At 46.3% G+C, this 23,250-nt stretch overlaps 2 protein-coding genes across 4 annotated transcripts; both read left to right on the forward strand.

The window, feature by feature from the left end:
• The first annotated feature begins 127 nt into the window (after positions 1 to 127).
• On the forward strand, positions 128 to 21,211 carry SLC25A43 (solute carrier family 25 member 43). 3 transcript variants are annotated; one of them, XR_010072535.1, is made up of 7 exons: positions 128 to 515; positions 3,455 to 3,696; positions 4,685 to 4,857; positions 17,066 to 17,200; positions 18,300 to 18,571; positions 20,465 to 20,513; positions 21,155 to 21,211. XR_010072535.1 is itself a non-coding variant. In XM_063346538.1 (5 exons), the coding sequence occupies exons 1-5, from the start codon at positions 244 to 246 to the stop codon at positions 18,501 to 18,503; spliced, it is 1,026 nt and encodes a 341-aa protein (XP_063202608.1). In that variant the 5' UTR covers positions 128 to 243; the 3' UTR covers positions 18,504 to 20,622. The 3 variants fall into 3 exon arrangements, 1 of the variants encoding a protein (XP_063202608.1); XR_010072534.1 differs by lacking the exon at positions 21,155 to 21,211 and having other exon boundaries at positions 20,465 to 20,622; XM_063346538.1 differs by lacking the exon at positions 21,155 to 21,211 and having other exon boundaries at positions 18,300 to 20,622.
• Positions 21,083 to 23,168, forward strand: SLC25A5 (solute carrier family 25 member 5). The gene is made up of 4 exons (XM_063346539.1): positions 21,083 to 21,341; positions 21,451 to 21,937; positions 22,042 to 22,182; positions 22,782 to 23,168. Exons 1-4 carry the CDS (start codon positions 21,231 to 21,233, stop codon positions 22,937 to 22,939), a joined length of 897 nt encoding a protein of 298 aa, XP_063202609.1. The 5' UTR covers positions 21,083 to 21,230; the 3' UTR covers positions 22,940 to 23,168.
• Positions 23,169 to 23,250: the final 82 nt, after the last annotated feature.

The raw sequence follows: 23,250 nt of genomic DNA on the forward strand, positions 1-23,250 counted from the left end.
GTGCACATTGCCAGCTCATGTCCAGCTTTTCATCCACCAGCGCCCCCAAGTCCTCCTTGGGGGCGGGACCGGGGCGGGACCGGGGCGGGGCGGGCGGAGCCCCGCCTCACAGCGACCCCTGCCGGCCGAGGCTGGCGGCGCCACCCCCGCGCTGGCCGCGCCCCGCCGGGCCGGGCCGGGCCGGGCCCCGCCGCTGCCAGCCCCCGCGGTGCCGCCGCTCCGCTCCGCTCCGGCGGTCTGGCCATGGCCACCTGGCGGCGGGACGGTCGGGTGACGGCCCTGCAGCGGCTGGGCTGCGCCGGGCTGGCGGGCGCGCTGAGCCTCAGCCTGACGGCGCCGCTGGAGCTGCTGACGGTGCTGGCGCAGGTGGGCAGCGGGCACTGCCGGCGGGGGCTGCGCGGCGCCGGGAGGAGCCTCTGCCGCGCCGAGGGCCTGCGGGCCCTCTGGAAGGGCAACCTCACCGCCTGCCTCCGACTCTTCCCTTACAGCGCCCTGCAGCTCGCCGCCTCCCGCCGGTAAGCCGCTGGCGCCGGGACGGGGCCCCGGGGGGAGGGAGAGCAGCGCTCCCCCCCCAGCCCCGGCCTCCGTGTCCACTGCAAGAGGGGAGGGGCGGCGTGGGGGGCTTAGTCCGGTAAAGGGGCTCCTTAGAGCCTCTGCCTCAGCTGGGTGGCTGGCGGGTTGCGTGTCTGCTCTCCCCAGGGGCGGGCGCCCTGGCTCATAACTTCATTTATTTAGTTTATTCGGCGCGTAGGAGCTCTCGGGGCCGGGTGATAAGCCAGAAAGTGCTTAGAAAGTCATAGCTGTTCTTCAAACGATGAAGGGTTGATACTCTGTTAAATCTCTTCTGCTCAGCCGGATTCCTTTAGACGTGAAGTCACAGTCACAATTTATTTTATTCATTTATGTTTTCTCAAGTATTTGTATTGCCTGTATCAAAAAAAAGGACAACAAAATCGTGATTCAAAATCTTTCACCCTATTATTATGCAGCAGTTGTTATGCAAATCAGATCAGTATAGAAGTCGACATGTGACATCGTTTATTTTAAGGTCTTGTTTTCGATAGTAACACAGACATTAAATTCGGGTAGACGCTGGAAGGACTGCAGCAGGGTCGACACGGAGCTCTGCTGACCTGCGCTGGCTCTTTCCTGGGATTCCCTTTTGCTGCCAGTATCCTTCAGCTTTGACAGGAGTGCCCGGCCCTTGGCAGGCAGCGGTGTTTTGCCAGCGGGAGGGTTGGGTTTCTCTCTCCCAGGTCAGCTGTGTGCATGGTGTGCACTTGACGTGTCCGCCCAGCTGAGCCATGGGTTATTCCGGTGTGGGGGCCGTGCTGGGTGGGGAGAAGCTAGCCACGTTGGCCAACCTGGCTAACTCGCCGCTTGCCTGGGTTGACACTGCACAGCTGGCCCAGGTCTATCATTCATCTGGCCCACCAAGAGTTGTCGTCCTCCCAGCTCTGCCTGGATGGAGCGACCCTGGAGTTGGGCAGCTTTGTTGTGTCCTTCTGCACAGGGATCCAAATAGGGGGAGGGATAATGGCAGGAGGACAGTAGAAACAGTGATTTAAATGTAAAACTCCCAGAAGAGTCAGTGTGTTGCACCAGCATAAACCATCTGATTTTGAGCAAAATAACTTCATTGTTTGTTCAGCTTGAAACAGTGCATTCCCGTTGCAAGGCTGTAGTTGGTCTCTGGTTTGCAGAGGGCGTTCTTTCGAATTATAAGTGTGGAAGTGGGCTACCAGGAAATTAAATAAGAATTGCCTACGCATATTTCTTGGTATGTTGTTTGGGTATTTTTTTAATGTATTTTTTTAGTGGGAGAATGGTGTATATAAAGGCAAGAAATACAAAAAGAGAGAAATGTGACCCGGTAACTTAAGTAAATAGTAATGCCAGTTGCAGAGGGACCTGGGCACAGTCGGTAGTCCTGGGATGGGTGGCACGGAGGGCACTGGCCAGGGAAGGGGGGGTTCAACTGACTCTGCACTCCCTCTGCGGTCACAGTGCACAGATGCCGTCTTTCCGTGGCTGTTTTAAATGTTATCTGGGTAGTGCCTGGAGACACCCCTGCCACCCTCCCCACGCATTTCTGCACGCACAGGAAAATCAGGCTGCGTTGCTTTAGGGACTGTACAAGACGCATAGGAAAATAAGTTTATGCCCTTTCGCTTCTGCTTGGCTGGTCTTTCTGCTCTGGGCTCTCTCCAGGGCACGAGACAAGTAGATGCAGGGATCTGCCATGCAGATGAAAATGCACACTTGTGAAAAAACATCAAATGAGCAAGCAGTGACTTGTAAATCTTTGCAAAATATTTTGTTCTGGACGTGGTAACACCATGTAGTTTGAATGTAAATCTGCTGTTTAGGCAGTTTAGTTAATGCTTCCAAAATAGAGTAATAAGTTTCTTTACCTCCAGCTGAGATTCTCCGCTCAAGTCTTTTTGCTTGCTGCCTCCATGACACTTCTGCCTGATGTAGGAGTGCCCCACATACACAGAAAAGTCCTTCTGTGCATCACAAATGCAGGAGTTGTAGGTTAGCCTTTAAAACACTGAGCTTCAATTTCAAAATTTCAAATTTAGACCTAACCTCCTGAGCATAATAGTGCCTGGACATAAGTCTTCTCAAGAGAAGTATCTCTGTGGACCTTTCTGTCCCAAGATAAGCAACAGAGGAAGGCTGAGTTGTTCTCAGAAAGCCTGTGATGACGTTATCTATGTATTTCTTCTTACACGATAACTTTGACTAGGGGGGGTTGAACCAATGTCTCTAACTGATGACTGATGGTCAGAGAATTTCTTGCCGACATGTTTTAAGTCATGGCAATTTTCATCCTGTTGGTGGAAATGTAAGTGAGGATTTGGTGGTCAAAAATTACTTTTAAAGTCTCTTGCAAAGCAAACAAGTAAAACGTTTGAACAATTAGTCTGCATGTCTTTGAAGATTTTTTCATTGTTGAATTGATGCTCTGGACCTCCATCACGGTACCACAACTCATGCTGGGAACCGTGGTGTGGGTAGAGCTATGCAAGCTGCCTCTCAAAAAGCTCTTTCGGGTACTGGAAGTATTTTAGCTCAGTAACACTAAAATCAAAGCAGATTGCACTTGCGGAGTTATATATTCCAGTCCCTGACTTAATTGTTAACTATAACTTTTGCATTTCTGCACTTCTGTGCAGCGTGGATTTTCCCAAAATCTCTTTAGGCTCTTAGGCATGTTTTTTGGAGTCTGCTCATGTTTGCCAGTTCACGTGTTCTGTTTCACAGAGGTTCTGATGCTTGTATGGTGTTATATATGGTCAGGTCTTGCATGAAATACATGTTAAAGTTTCAGCTCCTGCTGCTGAAGGGGCTTGTGGGCAGAAGAACAATTACATCGAGAATAACCTGCCTTAATTTTTCATGTGTTTTGTTGGTTCTGTCATTAATAGTTCCTCTTCTATGTGTTTAGACTTGTTATACTTTTCACGGATGAGTTGGGTCATATTTCCCACTGGAGAGCCATCATGGCAGGAAGTCTGGCTGGCATGGTTGCAACCATCGTGACTTACCCCACTGATGTAATTAAAACACGGCTCATTGTGCAGAACCGACTGGAACCATCTTACGAGGGAATTCTTCATGCTTTTTACAAAATTTATCATCAAGAAGGATTCCTTGCACTCTACCGTGGCGTTTCACCAGCTATATTAGGTAAAATAATAATGGGGAAAATCACCCCATTGCACATTGTTTATTGCAGCTATGTAGCATGTTTGTTTGCTCACTTGATTTCAAAAGAAAATAGCAATGTTGTTCTGTAGAAGGTTTGTAGATTTACAAGGCATGACAATACTGATTATCTTTGCTGCAGCTTTATTGCTTCAAATTATGATCAAGTGCGTAGCATTTTATGTACGGTTAAGTGTTCAACAAAGTACTCTTTTCTTTCTTTTAGAGATGATCTAGTTGTGCTTGGGTGCAAGATTTCCACCATTTAACTCTTAAAAAAAAAAATATATATACACACACAGTGTTCCTAATTCCTATCTAGATGTGAGAGTGTTTCCCTAGCTGTTCAGTGAAAACAGTATGAGCAGTAATGTATAACTGATGTGAAAAGTGAAGATTAGTGATAGTCTCTCTTTACGTGAAATGACTTTTTCATTATTTATTTACTTTCTATAGCTTTTAAAAATGCCATTTCACTTTCAGTCCACTCTTCCACAATATAACATTATAAAAAATGCATAATAATAATATATAATCCCACTATAAAATTGATGAGAGCATTAAACGAGCAACAGAGAACGGAAGTATCCCTCATCAGCTTGGCTGAGGAGGCAGCTCTGTACAACTGCTGGGGTTGGGTTGGACTGAAGAAAGGGCTTGTCACAAAGAGATAACCCAGAGAAAGAGCTGACCTGTCATGAGACTAAGGCAATTAATAATTCTGGCAACGTGTGCATTTTAATATGTAAATATATGCCCCTGTCAGCGCATCTAGGTGCTACAATACGGGTATTTGGTGGTAAACCAGTGACTAAAAAGTAAAGTTCTTCAAAATATTGATCGGGTTTGAGCAATGTGAAGTGCAAACTGTCAGCGGCTCATCCCGTCTTTCTAGGTTATGTGATGGGTAGCTCTGTTTCCTTAGTGTACAGTGTGTTGATACAAACCTTCTGTCCGGTTTTCTTTCTAGGTGCTGTCCCATTTTCTGCAGGCTCGTTCTTTGTTTACATCAATCTGGACAAAATCTGGCGAGAACCCATAGTTCATTTCACTCCTCTTCAGAACTTCATAAACGGCTGTGTCGCAGCTGGCGTGGCACAGACGCTTTCTTTCCCCTTTGAAACTGTCAAGAGGAAGATGCAGGTATAGAGCATTTGTGGTACTAGTACTTTGTTATGGGCGCTTGTTGCAGGAGCCTGGGACAAGACTAGCCAGATGATCATGAGTGCCGCTTTATTTCTCTTACCAGTAAGCTACAGAGGCTTTTAGGTTGGTTGGTTTTTGGTTTGGGGTTGGTTTTTTTTATTTTGTTTGGTTGTTTTTTTCAAGTCTGAATGTTACTGTTACAAGTGTGTTGTCATACTTTTAAGGTGGGTTCAAGTACTGTCATGGGATATGCGTATACTCTCAGACTCTGTGTCTTTAGCTTCATTTCTTTTCTTTTTCCTAGCAATTCCAACAAATTCTCACAGTTCAGAGTTGGCAAACTTTCAGTCAAATACAGACGTTCAGTCCCCTTGGTGGTAGGCAGGATGAATGAGATCCGTGTCATTTTCAGAGCCGGTGTGTCTGCCATTTATGCCTGATCTGTGTACTGGCAACCACAGGAAACGGGCACAGCAGGTATTAAGTCTGAAGGGCAAGGACTATCCCTGTTCGTACTTATCATAGAATCATAGAATGGTTCGGGTTGGAAGGGACCTTAAAGATCATGGGCAGGGACACCTTCCACTAGACCAGGCTGCTCAAAGCCCCATCCAGCCTGGCCTTGAACACTTCCAGGGATGGGGCACGCACAGCTTCTCTGGGCAACCAGTTCCAGTGCCTCACCACCCTTACAGTTAAGAATTTCTTCCTAATATCCAATCTAAATCTAACTTCCCAGTTGCCGGTGCTGCTGCTTTCCTGGAGCATCAGCAACATGAGTTACTATATCAAGTTGTTATATCATTTTATATTATCTTGCTGATCCTTTCTCCTGAAAGTTTAGTAATAATGATTTTAAAAAAACAAAACACCAAACCAAAACAACCACCACCCCACAGCTTCCGTCTCACTGACACAACTCATTTGATAATGTCGACTTTTCGTTAGAACTTCATCAGTAGAGTGACAGTGAATAGTTGTCATCATCTGGTGGCTCTCTGGCTGTGGCATATGAGTTTGTTCTTTCAGCCCAGTTCATAGGACTGCAGGTTTATGGGTAGTCATTTGGTGTGGCAGCGTTATATAGGTCCCCCTCCCCCTCATCAGGTGATAGTCTGGCTCATAAGTCACAAGCTAGGAAAAGGGCAGTGAAACTGTGAATTCCCCTCTCCGGCTCCCCAGGTTCCCTTTTTCAGACAGGGCTTAGATCGGGTGGCGCAGAAGCCTTTGTTGCTCTCTCTCTCTTCATCTTGTAACAGAGGAGCTCAGCAGGAGAAATAATGTCTTTTATTAGACCAGATTTTTATGTAGCTTTAAGCTGGGGTCTGTCATCGGGTGTCTCATAAAATGTCTCAGGTGAGAAAGAGATTCTGAGCATGCAAACTTGACCATTTTTTCCAGCTGTATCAGTGGGTCTAAGAAAAGCAGTTACTCCTTACAAGTCGTCTTTATATCCTTAGGCTCACAGCAATACTGTTGCCCTAAAGAATAAAGAAAAAAAAAGGCATTTACTGTGCCGTTTCTCCTTTCATGTTTTCTGTCGATACATCAGTTACTTGTACATTCAGTTTTCGTAACCAGTTCAGAAGTAACCTTCAGTTGTAACTGGGGTGATGTTAGTTCTGTGTCCAGCTTTGTCTTGACAGGCGCATAGACCAGTGGAACAGGCCCATCTTTCATTTTCCTGCCACTAGGCTGTACTCTTTCACCAAAGGGATGCTTAAAACATCTGATTGGCACTTCTAGAATAAGAAGGGAACTGGGTTTTTTTCCTAAATATATAGGAAATGGATATGCTAAAACCACTTTGGATGGAAAAAAGGGCTCAACAACAGACAGGTGGGTTTTTTTCCTCAGAGATGCATTGCAACAACTGAATAGTGACTTCCCATGCTTAGAGAGACACCTCCTCTTCAGTGATTTATTCTGAATGCATGGGATAAGGCAAAGGTGTTTCAGAAGAAGTAGCTGCCTCGGTGTGAAGGCCTGTAATTTATTTGTTTGGTACTGGAAATGGTGTCAGTCACAGAGGCTTGTCCGTAAAAGAGATCTGTTGGAAATCACACCCAAGCTGATACTAAGAGCTCACTGGAACTCATGTAAGGTCATCCAAGAAGTTTGTTTTACACAGTTAGCACCAGCGTATGGCCCAGCCTTGGAGGAACCAGGTCTGCTTTGTGCTTGCTTGCTGGCCTGTTCAGTTTGCAGGGTGGTGATCCGAAGAGAGAAACGTCTAGGACAGCACCAGGAAAGGTATTGTGCAAAGGGACCTAGAAAGGGGGAGAATAAAGAAGGGGAAAACAGAGCTTCAGGACATTTCAGGGTTCTGTAGAAAACAAGGGAGCAGATACTTGATCACAGTTTTTCTCAGACATCATATTCTGATCAGCTTCCGTTCAGTGATTCACCTTTCTAGCTGATAAAAAGAAAAAAGAGGGGTGTACCAAAGCCTTCACCTACCCCAGGCCTGGTGTGAGTGCTGTGCAATGCACATAGGCAAATGGTGGCTTTGTTTTGAAGCTACAAACAATGGTGTTGTGTATAAAGAGGAGCCCAGCACATTGCAGAGGTCAGTATCAAATCCTCTTCTTTCCCTTCCCTTCTGTCCCACTGATCTGGCAGATGGAGGAATAGATGGAGACTTTTCCACCTGTTGTTGATGAGGAATGAGGGAGTTGTAAGACAGTCTCAGGAGCTTCAAAAGCTGAGAAACTAGAACACGAGGCTGTCTCCTCTGATTCTGGGATGGAGTACAGCCTGATACCAGAACATCCAGTTCAGATCTTTACCTGACACACTAGGCGGTCTGGGAAGAGTTAGCTCCATTCATCTCCTCATCTAGACAGCACTTGAATTGTTTGCACAGACTAGGAAATGAATTCTGCTATGGGAGGAAGAATAAGGTGTTATTTTTAATCTTGGTGGTAATAATTTTGTTTCATCCTTTCTCATTTTACATATCTGAATCCTACACTTCTGACGTCAGCAGCTTCCGTCACTGACATCTGTGGGAGTAGGAGCTGACTGTCAGTGCACAATTCTTCTTCTGTGTTTTGGTGATGATTTATGATGTCAGATTTGCTCGGTAACCATGGCTTCTTCCCCCTCTGCTATTAAGAGTTATCTTTGTCATGTTCACTTTTTTTTTTTTTACAAAGATGCTGTGTTTGCTAAATATACTTGAATGTTTTTCTTAAAAGAAATGTTAATTAATATGAGTGAGTCTTATTGAATATGTGAGTCCTCTATGTTGTGCTTATCCTAATTTTATTCCTTTGTCTTCCCTTTTTCACTTTGCTCCTGATTGGCATGTTAGAGAATTAAGAGGTACTGTATGCATGTTTTGGCATGGAAATATGGCTTTTGTTGTGCGTCTGTAGGAGATTAATGAAGGAGAGGGTTGTTCAAAGGGGTGTTCTGTATCAAATGTTTTCCTGACTCACTTTTATGCTATATCAGTTTCTGAACAAAAACTTACTGATCTTTATATCCTTCTGACTGTTATTTTTGGCTTTCCTTCCTTATCTCATATTACCTTGTTCTTTGTTAAATGCAGTATTTAAGCAATATTCAAGTACTGCACTTTTACCTTGCAGACTTGCATACGAGAACACTTTTTTTTTCTTTTTCTATTTTTTTTTGCCTTAAGTAGGGAAATACCTGCCTATGAATGAGTCTATGTCTAAGGGAAGCACTGGTTATACGTTTCCACTTCCCCACATCATCCTTTTGCTTGTGATGACCTTCATAAGTGCATATTGGACTGAGCTCTGGCATTTCAGTAAGGGAAGATGAATTTAGACCTGCTGTATGTTGTACAGAAGATTATTATTAGAATGACACCAATCCCAGGCTGTGCATAGAACTGAAAATCTGCAAGCACGTAAATGGTCAGTGCAAACCCAACACCCAAATTTGGCACTTCCCTCTGTGCACATGACCCTCAGAGGCAGGCTCAGGTACCCCTGGCTGGCGCTCCTCAGCCTTCCTTCCAAACGCACCTGGGACTTCAGTAGTTTTGTTGGGCAAAACGCACAAAGATGACCCTGAAGTTGCACCGATACTCCATCGACTGCACAGTTTCTCCTCACCTGCTTCCACGGACAAACTTTGCATAGTTTGCAGAAGCTCAGTCCTGTCCCCATATTTTTCTGGTATAATTTGTTTTAATTTCTGTGGCTGAAATTTGTCTAAAGCTCTCCTTCACCAGTAAATGCTACTCAGGGATAGATTTACCATCAAACCCCTGTAATATAGAATAAGCATGATTTTCGCGTACTGCAGGATTCAGCACACTTTTGGTGTTGACTGCACAGCATCCACAAGTTGTGAGGACATCTCTCCGGGGAAAGCATTGTTCAGTACTGATCTTTCTGTTCTAAAATCCAGGCTTTGAATTCCCTTCACTGGCATAAACAAACAGGCTTGCCGTTCTTGCTTGGTGTAGGCTGTTGCCACGCATCTCCCAAGCAGTGGCCTCTTTTCAGTGACAAAAGCGAATCGGTTAGGCCTCAGCTGCCTATAAACCTGCAGTGTGTTTTGAGGCTTTTTGTTGGGTATTTTTATTCTTTGGAATACAAGGTGCTCTGCAAGTGCGAAAGCTGTTGTAAATTATGTAAATGCTATGAGTTCCTAGTAACCTGGAGAAAACTAAGCAGTCATTCCCTTTGTGAGGTAGCCTGTTTAATGTAAATGCAATCTTGTGCCCTGTTGGCACATTTGTAATCTGAAGTCAGTTAAAGGAGATACTGAAGTCTCTCTTTAAAAGTAGTGCTTTTCATCTAAGTATTTATTTAAAAATAGTCCCCTACCTATGTTCCTTGCATGGTAAAAGTCAGTCTAGCGAGAACTCAGTGTCTGAGATATAAACAAAGCTTTGGAAAAGAAAATGATAAGTGTTCGTTAGAAAAGCACCTTCTCCCTGCTGAAATGAGGAGACACAGTGCGCCTGCGTCGCTTAAACATGCGTAACTTGTGAAGAGCGCTCTGTCATTGGAGGTGGTTGCTGGTGCTGGCATGGCAGCCTCTGAAAGTTCTCAAGCTGCGGTGTCCCTGCTGTTTGTGAGATCTGTGTTCTTCTCAGCTGGGAATACGAAAGATATCGGAGTCATGACCCGGTTTAAAAATAAGAAATCCTTTTTGGGTCATGTGGTTCTCACGACATCTCAAAAGCATATGTGCTCTGAGGCTTCGTGCAGGGAGACCCTTTAATAGTGAACGGCATGAGAGCCTGAGCCTTGAAAATGTTCAGAGATTGAGCCATTTGACCACACAGGGTGGCAAATTCCATAGTGTGTAAGCAAATAAGGAGCAATATTGCTACTTTTAGTCTGATTGCCTGTGGAAGTAAGGCTTATGTGGTTGCTAGCTGTCTGTCCTTGCCCCCAGTAACTTTTGATCCTGCTGTCCAACTAAACTTGACAGAGGAGTGGAAGTTTCGGGGATATTAACTTCCTTCATGTTTTATGAAAACAAGTCCACAGATAGAGACGAAACTCCAAAAATATTTCACCTGAAGGGCAGGCTGCAGTGTGAGTTCTTACTTTTCTTACTTCTCCCTATGATCTCATGCTCCCCTTCTCCTTGCTGCTGGGGTTCAGGCATCAGCCAGGACCCTGTGCCCCGGGTGGTACTTGAACTTGGGACAAGCCTGGCTCCTCTAATTATTAGCAAATAGGTAATAGGCATCAGATTCTGCTTTTGGTAAAATCCCTTCCTTCCATCTCTCTTTCCCTATGTCTTAAATGCTTTGAGCTACCAGCATTTTTAATTGTTTTGTTGATGTTGCTATAAAGATATTTTATACCACTTTCTCTGAGGCTGTTGCAGAATAGTGCCCTGCTGCTTTGGGAAGTACTCGGTTGAGACAATGCTTGAAAAAAGCTACTGAGGGTAACATGGTCTCTGCCTTCTGTAACAGCCCAGATCAGCTTTTGTGCATCTGAACAAACCTCAGAAGCGTTTCTCTTAGATCCCCAGACTTCCACAGGAGACAATCGTGAAAGCTGACTGCCTGTGAAGTTGAAACACTGAACAGTGACAGTGGAAAAACTGGATAAGAGGGAAAAATCATAAATCAGGAATCAGAAGCAGGACTGGGCTGATCTAACAGTCAGGTCTGCCTTGTGACAGCTCGTACTACATCTAGCGTGCTTTAACGCTATTCATCCAAGGAGCTGTGGTGTGACAAGTATGTAATACTTGCTCTGAGGTGGATTACAGAAGCAGCTTAGCACTGCAGCACTGTGGCCTGCAGAAGAAAAGCAGGAAAACGCAGTGTGCCCATTTGAAATGCAGGAGGCCTGAAGGAGGGCAGAGTGCAGGTCTCTCCGGATGGTTTTCCCAGGCACTGCGGTGTCCACCACGCTCCCAGCCCTGGATTTGGTAGTGCCAGCAGAGCACGGCTGCCGGCCTCTTGCAGCCTCCGCAGCTCTGTGAGCAGGGTGGTACAAGCCACAGCTCTTTAATCTGCTTTGGGGCACATTAGATGGTTAACTTAGGCCACCTTTTGAACCTCGGTAAGCTCAGCCAGCGGATGGGGCCTGACCTGGGTTAGGGTACGCTGCTGTGCCCACACAACTATTAGAGATATAATTTTCAGTGGGGAGACAGTAATGTCCCCAGAGGACAGCTATCACGAGTACTTCTGCATCAGTTACATAGGAGAGCCTTGTATTCATGTGTCTGTGCTTAGAATAACGTGCCTGTGACATGTAGGGTGATTAATTATGCAAAATACTGCATAAACAGGAGCGAACATGTTATGGACACTCTCTTCTTTTATATCTGATTTATTTTGATTTGGTGTAATTCCTTACTTCATCCACATAAGGCCAATGGAAATATGTCCTCTGTAAAGCCCCAATCCTGTAAGATGTTAATTTTCCCCTCGGTTCCTACACAGACAGCAGGAGATGTGCCAACTTGCTGTTCACTCTGTGAAGTGTGGGACCAAGCTGGTCTGCCTAATGGTTCACACCATTAAATAAAGTAGTGCTAATGTGCATGAAAATGGTGAACCCCTTTGTGAGGATTGAGCTGAACCATCAGGAGGCATTCATGAACCACCCAGAGGTGCCCATGCAAGAGGTTTGCACTGCCTTGAGGAGAGAGACCTCTACATTCCATATCAAAGATTTCTTCATCCCACAGGCATTAAAAGCAGGGAAAGCTTAGGTTCAGTAGCAAAGGAGAGATCCTGCAACAAACCTTGAAGCCTCGAGACTGGCAATAATGTATTTAAAGCTAACAGTCAAACTTCCGAGCAAGCGGTGAACTGTTTTGCTCACTCGGTGTTATTGGTCTCAGAAAGGCGAGATGGTTTGGCCCCAGTTCAGGTTACAGAGGAGAGAACGACGTGTTCCTAGAGTGCAGGAGGCTGGAGGTCAGCTGCTTGGCCGTGCTGCTCTGGAACCCATTGCCTCCTGGTCGCTTGTCATCCTGTGCCTTCCTGCATGCCTGAATGCCTTTGGTGGACTTCACCCAGGGGTAAGTCAGCGTTACCAAACCACTGACACAGAAAAGACAATGACAGCTGTCCTCCAGGAAAGGACTGTTTAGCCCAAGAGAATGCATGCTTTTCCCCCCCAATATTAATACTTATGTACATTTTAATTCTTTCTTATTTGGGTGGAATGAAATACTCTTTCAAGCATTCAGCCTTCTCTTGAGTGAAATTTCTGTTGGCTGCAGTGGCATTAGCTTGAATGAAAACTGCAATCTTTGTCCTTCAGTTTCCTTTGAACTACAGTTACGCTTGCCTGTTGCATGTGTCCTTCTTTAACCCAGACTGTAGACTTCTTATTTTAGCTTGCAGATTAAGAGTGTGAACTCTTGAGCTGTGTTGTGAAGTGCCTTGCTGTGCTTTTTTTTTTTTTTAAGTTGATCAGAAGTGTAGGACACCTGAATCTATTGAAAATATATAATTAACGAGCAATTTTACTATATCTACCATCAGGGTAGCATACCACCTGTGGCAGCTATTCACTCTTAGTTGATCCTGTGCCAATGGTAGTGTGTACTCAAAAAATAAATAGCAAATCTTTGTACCAACAAACTTTATGAACAGGGAAGGGAGGAAAAAAAGTACCTGAATTGAGAGGAGGGAGGTATTTCCAAGTCATCTCCGATAGATGTAAATTCAGATAGTTGCAAACCAAAAATGTCCTGAAGAGCAAGGGGGAATTTTGTATCAGCTCAAGGGGCCTGACTGCCGCGTCTGCCATTCCCTATCCAGTGGTCTCTGTTTGGTCCCCATGCGGCTACTGTGAGCCTTGGGAAGATTCAAGTGACTGATCTTTTGATGGGCACAGTTCCCACTGCACCTGCGGTGAAATACACCCGTCCTTCAATCCTGAGAAGAGGAGGAGAGGGGCTGGGGCAGGTCATTGAAGTGGAAATCTTTGTAAGGGTCTGTTAGATTAGTTCCCAAAAAAGGGACTATGTTGTTCTGGCAGCCACTTCATGATGCAGACAGTGGGAGAGATGGCGTCTGAAGAGTCTTCAGGTAACAATTAACTTTAATAATTAACTTGAGTTTTGTCATGACACTTCACCCTTATTTAAATATTTTGTTGATCTAAAAAAATGTGAGTGCAGGTAGTTGGTTTGTTGGGTTTTTTTGTACATGTCTCCCTTGGGTTTAGACTGTCAGAACAGAGTGACAACTTTGGGGACGTATCACAGTGACTTAGTAGACTTGGTAGCCTCTGGCTACTAAAAGTCTGTGTTTGTGAGACAGCAGATGGAGCCAATTCTGCATTTGATGTGCTTTAACCATTTAGAGAACCTATTGTCCATCAGAGGTAAAACGATTAGCAACTTAGCCCTGCTACTAGTATGACTAACAAGTTGGCACTCTGTTATCAGTGCAGTGCGCTGTACTGTGTCTCCAGCCTTCTGCAGTGTGAGAGCGCCGTAACTGGGGCGGAGGGAAGTCTGTAAAAATGTTCATAACAAACAGGTTTCCATGCAGCAGCCCATAGTGTCAAGGGCTGTCAAAAGAAAAGGAGTTCAAGCTGCTTTGAGGTGCACGGCGTGAAACGCCTCTGTCATAAACCTGATCTTTGGGGTATGAGGTTAGCTGTTTGATTTGTATATCACAGTAGGTTCCTGCAAAAAAGGTAGAGAAACTAGTTTGATCTGTTTGGTTACTTCCATTTTCTGGGTCTGGTGCCACAGGGCGGTTGCAAGGATTGCGGTGCTGTAAACATACTTCGATGATGCAGAACCACCCAAAACCCACAGCTGTTTTTTTCATTAAAAGCAGTGCCAAACGAAATGCCTTCCTAATTCTTTTCTTTTATTAATACATATTAACTTTGTTTAGCTGTGTTCCAAAATACTGACGTTTTAACTACGCACTGATACAGTTTTTAGTTTTCCTTTTGCAGTCGGTGATTCTGAGATTCTGTGGACAATTCTTATTTAAATACTGTGTCTAGGGTCCTAGGAGCATACTGTTCCTGTCCAGAAAGACTGGCAAAGCGTACTTCACCCCATAGACTGAAATCTTGAAAATGGCTGTAACCATGGTGAATGTTACTATAAGTAATCTTTCAGTAAGTCTCTTAAGAGGTCTATGTCTGTGGGCAAATTAGAAATCTGGGGGTTTGACTTACCTGTTCCTTTTTAACTGTCTTCTGGATGTGTTTACTGCATGCAGAATCCTACTGAAACCTGCAGCGTGCTTGTCGCCTGTCTGGGTGTTGTAGGCAGTACCGTAATCAAAACCTGTCAATATGTACCTTTGCAATGTATGCAGTAACGAAGTGGATTAAAGTCAAACTCATGTGGTTAATTCTGGGAGGTCACTTAAAAAGGAAGGGAATCGCATGTTAACAGCATTCCTGCTTTCCTGAAGCCTTTTAGAAACCTGTCCCTCCTCACTGCTTGGCTGCCTGTAACTTCCTTTAATAAAAAAAAACTCGTGGAAACTGGCTGACAGTCCAGAAAGCAGAACGGGGTTTTGAATGTCTCCTATGACCGCTGGTGCATTTTTGAGGATACTTACATCATTGGGTGCTCTTCTAAGCATCCCTGGTGCTACTATCGCCATTCCTAGTGGTCCCTGAAGTCTCAGTTGCAGCACTCGGCATCTTCTACAGTACAGCCATGGGAGTCTTTGTGCAGGAGTTTCTCAACTACTGTACATTAAGGCTTGAAAGTAACAGAGCCAAGCAGGCAGCTGAGCTTCCTTGTAGCATATGAGCAGAAGGGAACATGTGCACGACCCATGAGGATAAGGGACTCTTGGCTACCAGACTAGCTCCGCTACCTTGAACTACTTGCAAAGACAGGGCTGGTAATACTGTAAAATCACAGCGGTAAAATCCCACAATGCCTGCCTCTCTGAGTCCTGAAACAGGAAGCTGTGGGAGCTTGCACCAGAGTTAGGAATTACGGAAACAGCTGCAGCCCCATGAAATTAGCGAGGCCATTGTAGACATAAAGAGGACAGCAATTAGAACAGTTGAAATACTTTCTTCCCCCCCCCCCCCCAAATGTGATCCCTCTCTCTTCCCCCCCCCAAATGTGATCCCTCTCTTACAAATCAGGTATACTGTTGAGAAAGTTCAGAGAGAAGCAAATGCTTCTGTTGTCTCCTCCTTAACGCGTGAAAGACCATGGAATAAATACTCAGCCCCATTCTTGTCTGGCATAAAAGAGCCAGGACATGGTAAAGGGGATCCGGAAGATAACAAATCAGGATGTGATGGAAGCCTATTGCCTTCTTTCTCAGTGCAGACCGCTGTTTTCCCAAAATCGCCTCCCAAAGCCCTGTCAAAAGGAAACTCTATGGTTTTACCGACTACCTACCATTAGAAGTATTTCACATGCTTTTCAATCATGCACAAAAAAAGTGAGAAAAAAATCATTATATATAATTTTTTGTAGATAAAGAAGACTATGTAGAAAGCGTGGGGAGTGATTAGGGTTTTTTTCTTAGCTTCTAAATTTCATCAGTAGGCTTGCCAGTAATGCAAGGGAATGCAACAGCATTAAAACTATTTGACTAGCAACTTCTCTTACATACCTGGAGCATGAGTTTTGGTCTGTTTCCATTTCCAGCATCTAAGTTGCCAAGTATTTGAAATGCTATAGCTGAGGCATCTAGAAAATGTCATCACCACTTGTCGGTTTGTGAGAGGCTTGTCACAGGCTTAGCAGCTCTACACCACATGGTGTTTCAGATCAATGAGGGGATAATGATATCCATATTCACCAATCAATTAACTGTACAAGTCCCATTTTTATCAGACTTCTGTCCTGTGGTGTTCAGCTTGTCATCAGCTCGTGTCCTGGGGTCCCCACACACTCCCAACTGAAAAGAGTCACTTGCCAGGTGTTTGAGTGAAACCTCTATTTGCTGATGCAAAATAAACCCATGGCTGCATGTGCACAGATGGATGAGGATGAGATTATTGAAGGTCGGGTTATCCTGTCTGTGCTAACGCAGTAGGAGATTAATGAAGGAAGGATTTTGCTGTTAAAAATGACCCACTACACTTCTTCCATGTGAACAGACGCCGTCTACACTGCAGCTGGAAATGTAGATGCAGTCCGGCAGGATGCTCCTGAGCTAACTTTAACCAGCCCGGGTCAACCGACCATGGTGGGCTTGTACAGCCTGGGCTGAAATCTGTGTTCCTCCCTTTCTGCTGTGCTGTTGGTTCTCAAACCGTGGTACATTTTGCCCTTCTCACTGTGGGGTGGACACAGCCTCAGCAGCCAGAGTCAAGTCAGCACGTTCTTGGTTTTGCTCAGGATTACAGGGTGGCAGTGTGGCATCTGGGGACAGCCCCAAGCACCCTTCTGATAGGTACTGTGCTGCCGGCGGTGTGAAGCACCTATCCCCAGACCCCAGCAGCCGGCAGATGGGGGGCTGATGAATTATGTGGCTCTGGTTCGGATGGTTTCTCTTCACAAGGGTGGGATTTGTTTCTAGTAGTGGCATGGCACCATAGGAAGTGCTGTGTGAAATTACTGCTCTCTTTCGTACCTATCAGAGCAAATTCCCTCCCTTTTTAGTTTGTATTTCAAGGCAAAATAGCTGATTCTTTTGGGTTGATGTAAGAATATGGATCGGTCTGTTGAAACCTGGCATTAAGTGTTCCTTATGTACCAGAATGGAGAAAATAATTATCTTTAATTACTTTGGTTTTCATTTGCGTGTTCTAAATCCCGCTGGCTGTCTCTCAAACAGGCCCAGAGTCCCTGGCTTCCCCACTATGGAGCAGTGGATGTCCATTTTACTGGCATGGCTGACTGTTTCCGGCAAACAGTGAAGAACAAAGGTGTGCTGGGACTCTGGAGTGGACTCACACCCAGCCTGCTCAAGGTGAGGTTTTGCTTTCATCCCGATCACAGACTATCCTGAAGCAATCAACACACGCTTTTGAACAGTTGGGGTTATAAAGCTTATGACGTGCCTCCAAACTTATTAGCAGATTATAGATGAGAGAGTCAGTGACAGAACAGATATAACATCAGGCAGGTTTTAAACCAGCTTTTGGAACTCGGTTTGGTCGTATTTCCCCAAATGCAAGCTTGGCTTCTGGATGTCACTACCTTCAAGTTCATTTGAACGTCCTTAGAGCAGGGAGTGCTGCTAACAGACAAGCCAGGGTACGGCTGGGGGATTGCAAGTGATCCACTGACGACAGCTAAACGAGTTCTGTGTCTCAGCTGAGCTCCAGTAATTCGGCAGGTTGTGCTGAGCTGTAAAGAAAATTGCACTTGTAGAAGCCACTTCCCCAGAAATCAAAAGTAGTACTTTCGACCAGCTAGTTAGTGCATGTGTATCAGTTACTACAGCCCTTCCTGAGTTGTAAGCACGAAATAAAGCACGGTAGCTTAAACAGAAGGTAATTTAGTTTATATAAATACATTTTATATTGCTGCAGTGAGGATTACTTACATGGGGTACTGCAGGTCAGCTAATGAGTGGTAATTGAGCGACAACATGATTGATTGCGGTGGCTGGCCTGTGCCTGGCCCTACCTTGGCCGGTATAAAGCCACATGGCACCACAGCTGCTGATTCCGCATGGGGCAAGAGAAGGAAATTGTTCAGTCTCTCTGCTGTATGTAAAATAAACCCCACACTTCCTACTGGGATTTTCTGAGGTTATTTAGGATTTGCTTAGGTATTTGACAAGTTGTCATAATCTACAGGCTAGCACAGACCTTGTTCCTCACAATATTGTTATGATTAGTTATGTACCAATAATAAACTCCTGCTTTTAGCATGCTGCAGGTGCCAGCCCAGTTTGGAGGTGAGACTCTGATTTTATATAAATGAGCACAGGTCATTGAGCAGACTAGATCAGATTTGAAGCCCTAGAAGTTTCCTCTTTAAGAACATCTAAGCTAAGAATGCTACTAGTGAGTCTAATATTGCTTTTTTATCTTATGTTGCTTTTTTTTATATTTTATCAGATTGTCCCATACTTTGGTGTTATGTTTACCACCTTTGAATTCTGCAAGCGGGTCTGTCTGTACAGAAACGGTTATATTGAATCTCCTTTAAATTACAAGCTCACTCCTGGGGTGGACCAGAGTTTACAGCCACAAGAACTGAGAGAATTAAAGCTCCTCCGAAGGGAAAATTTTGAGCCAAGGAAATCGGCTCTTGAAAACTGACATCAGTGTCTATAAACACAATACCTTTCTTAAGGAACTTCGCAAGAAAAACATGCTGAACTTAACAGGTACCAGCGTCTCAGCGGATTGCGTGGTTTTAGTAGTTGGGAGACACCAGTGGCAGGAATGAATAAATCTTGTATCTCATTTTCTGAATGGATATAAACAATATGAATAGCAAGCATATACTGAAGAGCAGAGATGCAACTAGTTTGAAAATGCTGTGCTATTGGAACTTGAAATTACATTCTTCTGGGTGCTTTTAAATACTGAATAGCCATTATGAGATAAAACCACTTGCAGAAAGGCAAGAGAACTCAGGGGAGAGTATAAATTGTGTCTCCAAAAATATTAAGAAAATTCAAATGGATTTTTTTAAGTAATCTGAGATACTGAGTCAGCCAAAAATGATATAGACAGACTAGAATACATACAGCATGCAAGAATTTCTACTGAAATATCTTTTTTTTTTTAGTGATACTGTGTGGATATGGCATTCTGCAGATGCAGAATTAGTCTTAGTTCAGTCACACTCCAGAATCCACTCTTCAGTTTTTGAGACTTACTAGAGAATAATAATTTTGTATGAATCTTTGGCGTAAAGATGAAAATACGCTGCTGCAACTGTGCTTTTGCTAAGAGAGAATTGTAATGTGCAACATGAACTGTAATACACTGGAAAGACAATCTTGCAAACTTAGGTGCATACCGGAAAATCTTACCCCCCTTTCTCCTGTGTTGTTACTGCATGTATGTGAATTATTGCAGGCTTTGAAAAACAGTTTTCCTGAAGTTCTCTAATTGAAATATTTACTGAAAAATGCAGTTCTTAAATGTGTTAGATAGATATTTCAGAGCCACGAACCTTGTTGTGTTGTTCTGGTTAAAGCTCTATTTTTATATTAAACTACTTTGTAGTTCCTGTGCACAGACCCAGGCCTACTGTGCACTGCGCTGCTCAGAACTTGCCAGCAGGATAGCACTGTGCACACAACCTGTGATTTTTCCACTTTAACTGCCATGATTCAGGAGCCACAGATAGTTTCTGTAGATAGGAACCTCTCTGCAGGACCTCCAGGTTGTGGCCAATGCAATTGACGGGCCTCTGACCAGTCCAGGGAGCTTTTGGGCAATAAAAGATCATCTGGGTATTACACCTGAGGACCTGCGGTATTGCTCCGGTTCCTTTGCAGAAGTACAGCTGTGGGACAGCCCCATCCTAGTGCCTTCTGGTAGAGAACGTTAAACCCCGCGTCCCCGTGGGAAGGGGGCTCTGCCCTCTGCGGCGTGTCCCATCAGCTGTGGCCATGTGTGAATGGCTGCAGCAGCCCGGGCTCACCACAGGGTTTGTCTCCTGTTTTACACAGCTTTTTGTGTATGTTTTTGTACTGTTTATGTCCCTGCTGGGTGGAAATAAGTAAATCTCAGAAACTGCTTGGTTAGGCCAGGTCAGGTTGGGATGAGGGAATGGCAGGTTGATGCAGGAATGGTCTGTGACTACGCAGAGAGATTTGCAGTAAGATTTGGGATAACTGTAAGGCCTTTCTTGCACCTAGAACTCAACATTTATGTACCCTACAGCTGAGGTCTTGCAGTATCTCTCTTAATGGATTTGCTCAGTTCTGCTGCAGTGGTGCTTCATACTGGTTTTCTTCTCAGAGAAGAAATGCAAGCATTGATAGCAAAAATTAAGATGTCAGCAGATCTGATGGCTTGTGCATCACACTGAGGCTGTAAGTGCTTTTGGCTCTCTAATCAACCTGCCTAGTGAGCGTGTTTCTCTGTGCCTCAGTTTCCCCATCTGCACGGTGCGGGTAATAATACTGAGACTCGTTTGAGGTGTAAGAATAAGGGGATGTGACTTGTGAGTGCATTGGGGAGGAACGGATTTCTAAAGACTGCCCTTACCTTGTCCAAGCATACCATGTATGCTTTTTTACTGATGTTTTATTTCTAAATAGATTTTGAGTGATGGGTGCATACGCATGTCTGATCAGCTCTTCAAACCGGGTAAGAGTTGAGTGAGTCAAAAACTTACCTCTCACTTGTTTCTGATATGCTAATAACACCTTTGTATTGTAATGTACGCCTACGACCTATAAATCACTTATTAACCTTTTATCAGCCAAGCCTCTCCTTTGCGTAATCACACCTGTGCCTCAGAAATCCCCCAAAAGGGAACGCTAAAATACATAAAACCGCACTGAAACGGGAGTGGATCAGCAGTGGGTCCCTGACACGTGAAATGGTGTATGACCGTGGTGAACCATCGCAGGGACAGCTGTTGGGTGACGTTTTTGGAAGGCCCGCTCCCCGCCACGGGGGCTGCCCGGGGAGGGGGACGGGGCGGCCGGCGTGGTCCCGGCAGGGGGCTTGAGGGGGTGCCCCCCACGCCGGGGACGCGGCGGGGTGTGCCCCAGGGGGGATGCTTGCCTGCGTGTGCTCCCGCGGGTCCCGGCCGCGCGTCCCCCCAGCGGGGAGGCCGGCGTCCCCCCCCATGTGCCCCCCGCCGCCTGCCGCGGCGGCCCCGTCCCCCGCCGGCGGCCACGCCCCCTTTCCCTCCCTCAGCCAATGGGCGAGCGGGACGCGGCGGCGCGGCGGGCCCCCGCCCACGTGCCCGCCACCGCCCCTATATAAGGCGGCCATTTCAGCCGCCCGCAGCGCCGCCTCCCGCCTCGCCTGGCCCGGCCTCGCCTCGCCTCGCTACTCCCGCCGCCGCCTCCCGCCATGACCGATGCGGCCGTGTCCTTCGCCAAGGATTTCCTCGCCGGCGGGGTGGCGGCCGCCATCTCCAAGACCGCCGTCGCCCCCATCGAGAGGGTGAAGCTGCTGCTGCAGGTGAGCGTCGGGGCCGCCCCAAGGTCGCCGCAAGGAGGGAACGAGGGGGTGGGGCCGGCGGTGGGCGCGGGGGGAACGGTGCTGATGGCGGCGTCTCGGCCCCCCGCAGGTGCAGCACGCCAGCAAGCAGATCGCCGCCGACAAGCAGTACAAGGGCATCATCGACTGCGTGGTGCGCATCCCCCGGGAGCAGGGTGTCCTCTCCTTCTGGCGCGGCAACCTGGCCAACGTGATCCGGTACTTCCCCACCCAGGCCCTCAACTTCGCCTTCAAGGATAAGTACAAGCAGATCTTCCTGGGCGGCGTGGACAAGCGAACCCAGTTCTGGCGGTACTTCGCCGGTAACCTGGCGTCCGGGGGTGCCGCCGGCGCTACCTCCCTGTGCTTCGTCTACCCCCTTGACTTTGCCCGAACCCGCCTGGCAGCGGACGTGGGTAAAGCCGGGGCCGACCGGGAGTTCAGTGGGCTCGGTGACTGCCTGGTCAAAATCTTCCGGTCGGATGGCCTCAGGGGCCTGTACCAGGGCTTCAACGTCTCTGTCCAGGGCATCATCATCTACAGAGCTGCCTATTTCGGCATCTATGACACCGCAAAGGGTAGGTTGACCAAAATGGCACTTAAAGGGAGATGCTGGGATGCAGCAGGCCTGTAAGTGCCCTTCGGCAGATGGTGGTGGCTCATCAAAACCTCTCCCCCACAGGAATGCTTCCGGACCCAAAGAACACCCACATCGTCGTTAGCTGGATGATCGCTCAGACCGTTACTGCTGTTGCCGGTTTGACCTCCTACCCTTTTGATACAGTTCGCCGTCGCATGATGATGCAGTCCGGCCGTAAAGGAAGTAAGTTTCTACCTTCTCGGGTAGGAAGTGTCGGGCATCCCTGAATCAACAGTTGGTGGTGGAGCTGAGGTGAAGGCAGAGTGCCTTGGCATTCACCAAGCCATGTAGGTATCCTCTCTTCTCCTCTTGTAAACAGAGCCGCAGAAGCACATGTCAGGCAGGGGGCACAGATGGGTTAGTCTCTGCAGCACCCCTGTAAGGTGCTTTGCACAAGTCAGATATCTGTCAGTAGGTAGGAACAGCAGAACTTGCCCAAGGATGTTGCAAACCAGTGTCTCTGGGCCAAGAAGAGACATCCCTGGTAGCAGGCATGGCCTGGCTGGCTGTGCAGTAGCTTTTGAGTCTGGAAGTGTTGGTGTCAAGGCAAACAGTAACTGCCTTCTGCTCGAACCGGTCCTTCCAGTGTCTCCTAGGGGTAATGCTGCAGCAGCAGCCGCCTATCTCCTGGGCAGTTGTGTCCTTTGATGCACTAATACTGGAGAAAGTCAAGAAATGGGATGCACTTCAGGTTATGAAGCTGGTAGATACGTTAGACCATTTCTGATCTGGATGTTGGGGGTCATGGGCAACCAATTCCTAACAATGTCTGTCTCCTGCAGCTGACATAATGTACACCGGCACTATTGACTGCTGGCGGAAGATTGCCCGGGACGAGGGCTCCAAGGCGTTTTTCAAAGGTGCATGGTCGAATGTACTCCGAGGAATGGGTGGTGCTTTTGTCTTAGTCCTGTATGACGAAATCAAGAAGTACACATAAGTTATTTCCTGTTGTGAACTGGCATGTTGTAATATGTAATTGTGGACTTGTATGAAAACCGTCTAGTTACTAAACAGTGATGGCTGATATTTATACAGGTTGGCATGGGGCAGGGGCAGCTGCCTGCCCTGTCTTTACTAAGTCATTCCCCCTGATGGGACTCAAACATGGTTTCTATTTCAGTCACTTCTGCTTAAAGAGTATGAAGAAATAAAAATCTAAAACCAACTTTCCCTGTCTCATGTTTGTTCTCACTGCAGTGTGAGGGGGGTGGGGGGGTATGCGCAATGATTGTAGAGAAGGACGCAGAT

This window comes from Chroicocephalus ridibundus, chromosome 9 (genome assembly GCF_963924245.1).
Source record: "Chroicocephalus ridibundus chromosome 9, bChrRid1.1, whole genome shotgun sequence".
Taxonomy (NCBI): Eukaryota; Metazoa; Chordata; class Aves; order Charadriiformes; family Laridae; genus Chroicocephalus; species Chroicocephalus ridibundus.

Excerpts from the sequence above, each read along its gene's own strand:
- SLC25A43 (XM_063346538.1), top strand. The coding sequence starts at position 244 with ATGGCCACCTGGCGGCGGGACGGTCGGGTGACGGCCCTGCAGCGGCTG. Across the intron at positions 516-3,454 it reads CAGCTCGCCGCCTCCCGCCG|ACTTGTTATACTTTTCACGG; the intron begins GTAAGCCGCTGG and ends CTATGTGTTTAG. Across the intron at positions 4,858-17,065 it reads CTGTCAAGAGGAAGATGCAG|GCCCAGAGTCCCTGGCTTCC; the intron begins GTATAGAGCATT and ends TCTCTCAAACAG.
- SLC25A5 (XM_063346539.1), top strand. The coding sequence starts at position 21,231 with ATGACCGATGCGGCCGTGTCCTTCGCCAAGGATTTCCTCGCCGGCGGG. Across the intron at positions 21,938-22,041 it reads CATCTATGACACCGCAAAGG|GAATGCTTCCGGACCCAAAG; the intron begins GTAGGTTGACCA and ends TCTCCCCCACAG. Across the intron at positions 22,183-22,781 it reads GCAGTCCGGCCGTAAAGGAA|CTGACATAATGTACACCGGC; the intron begins GTAAGTTTCTAC and ends TGTCTCCTGCAG.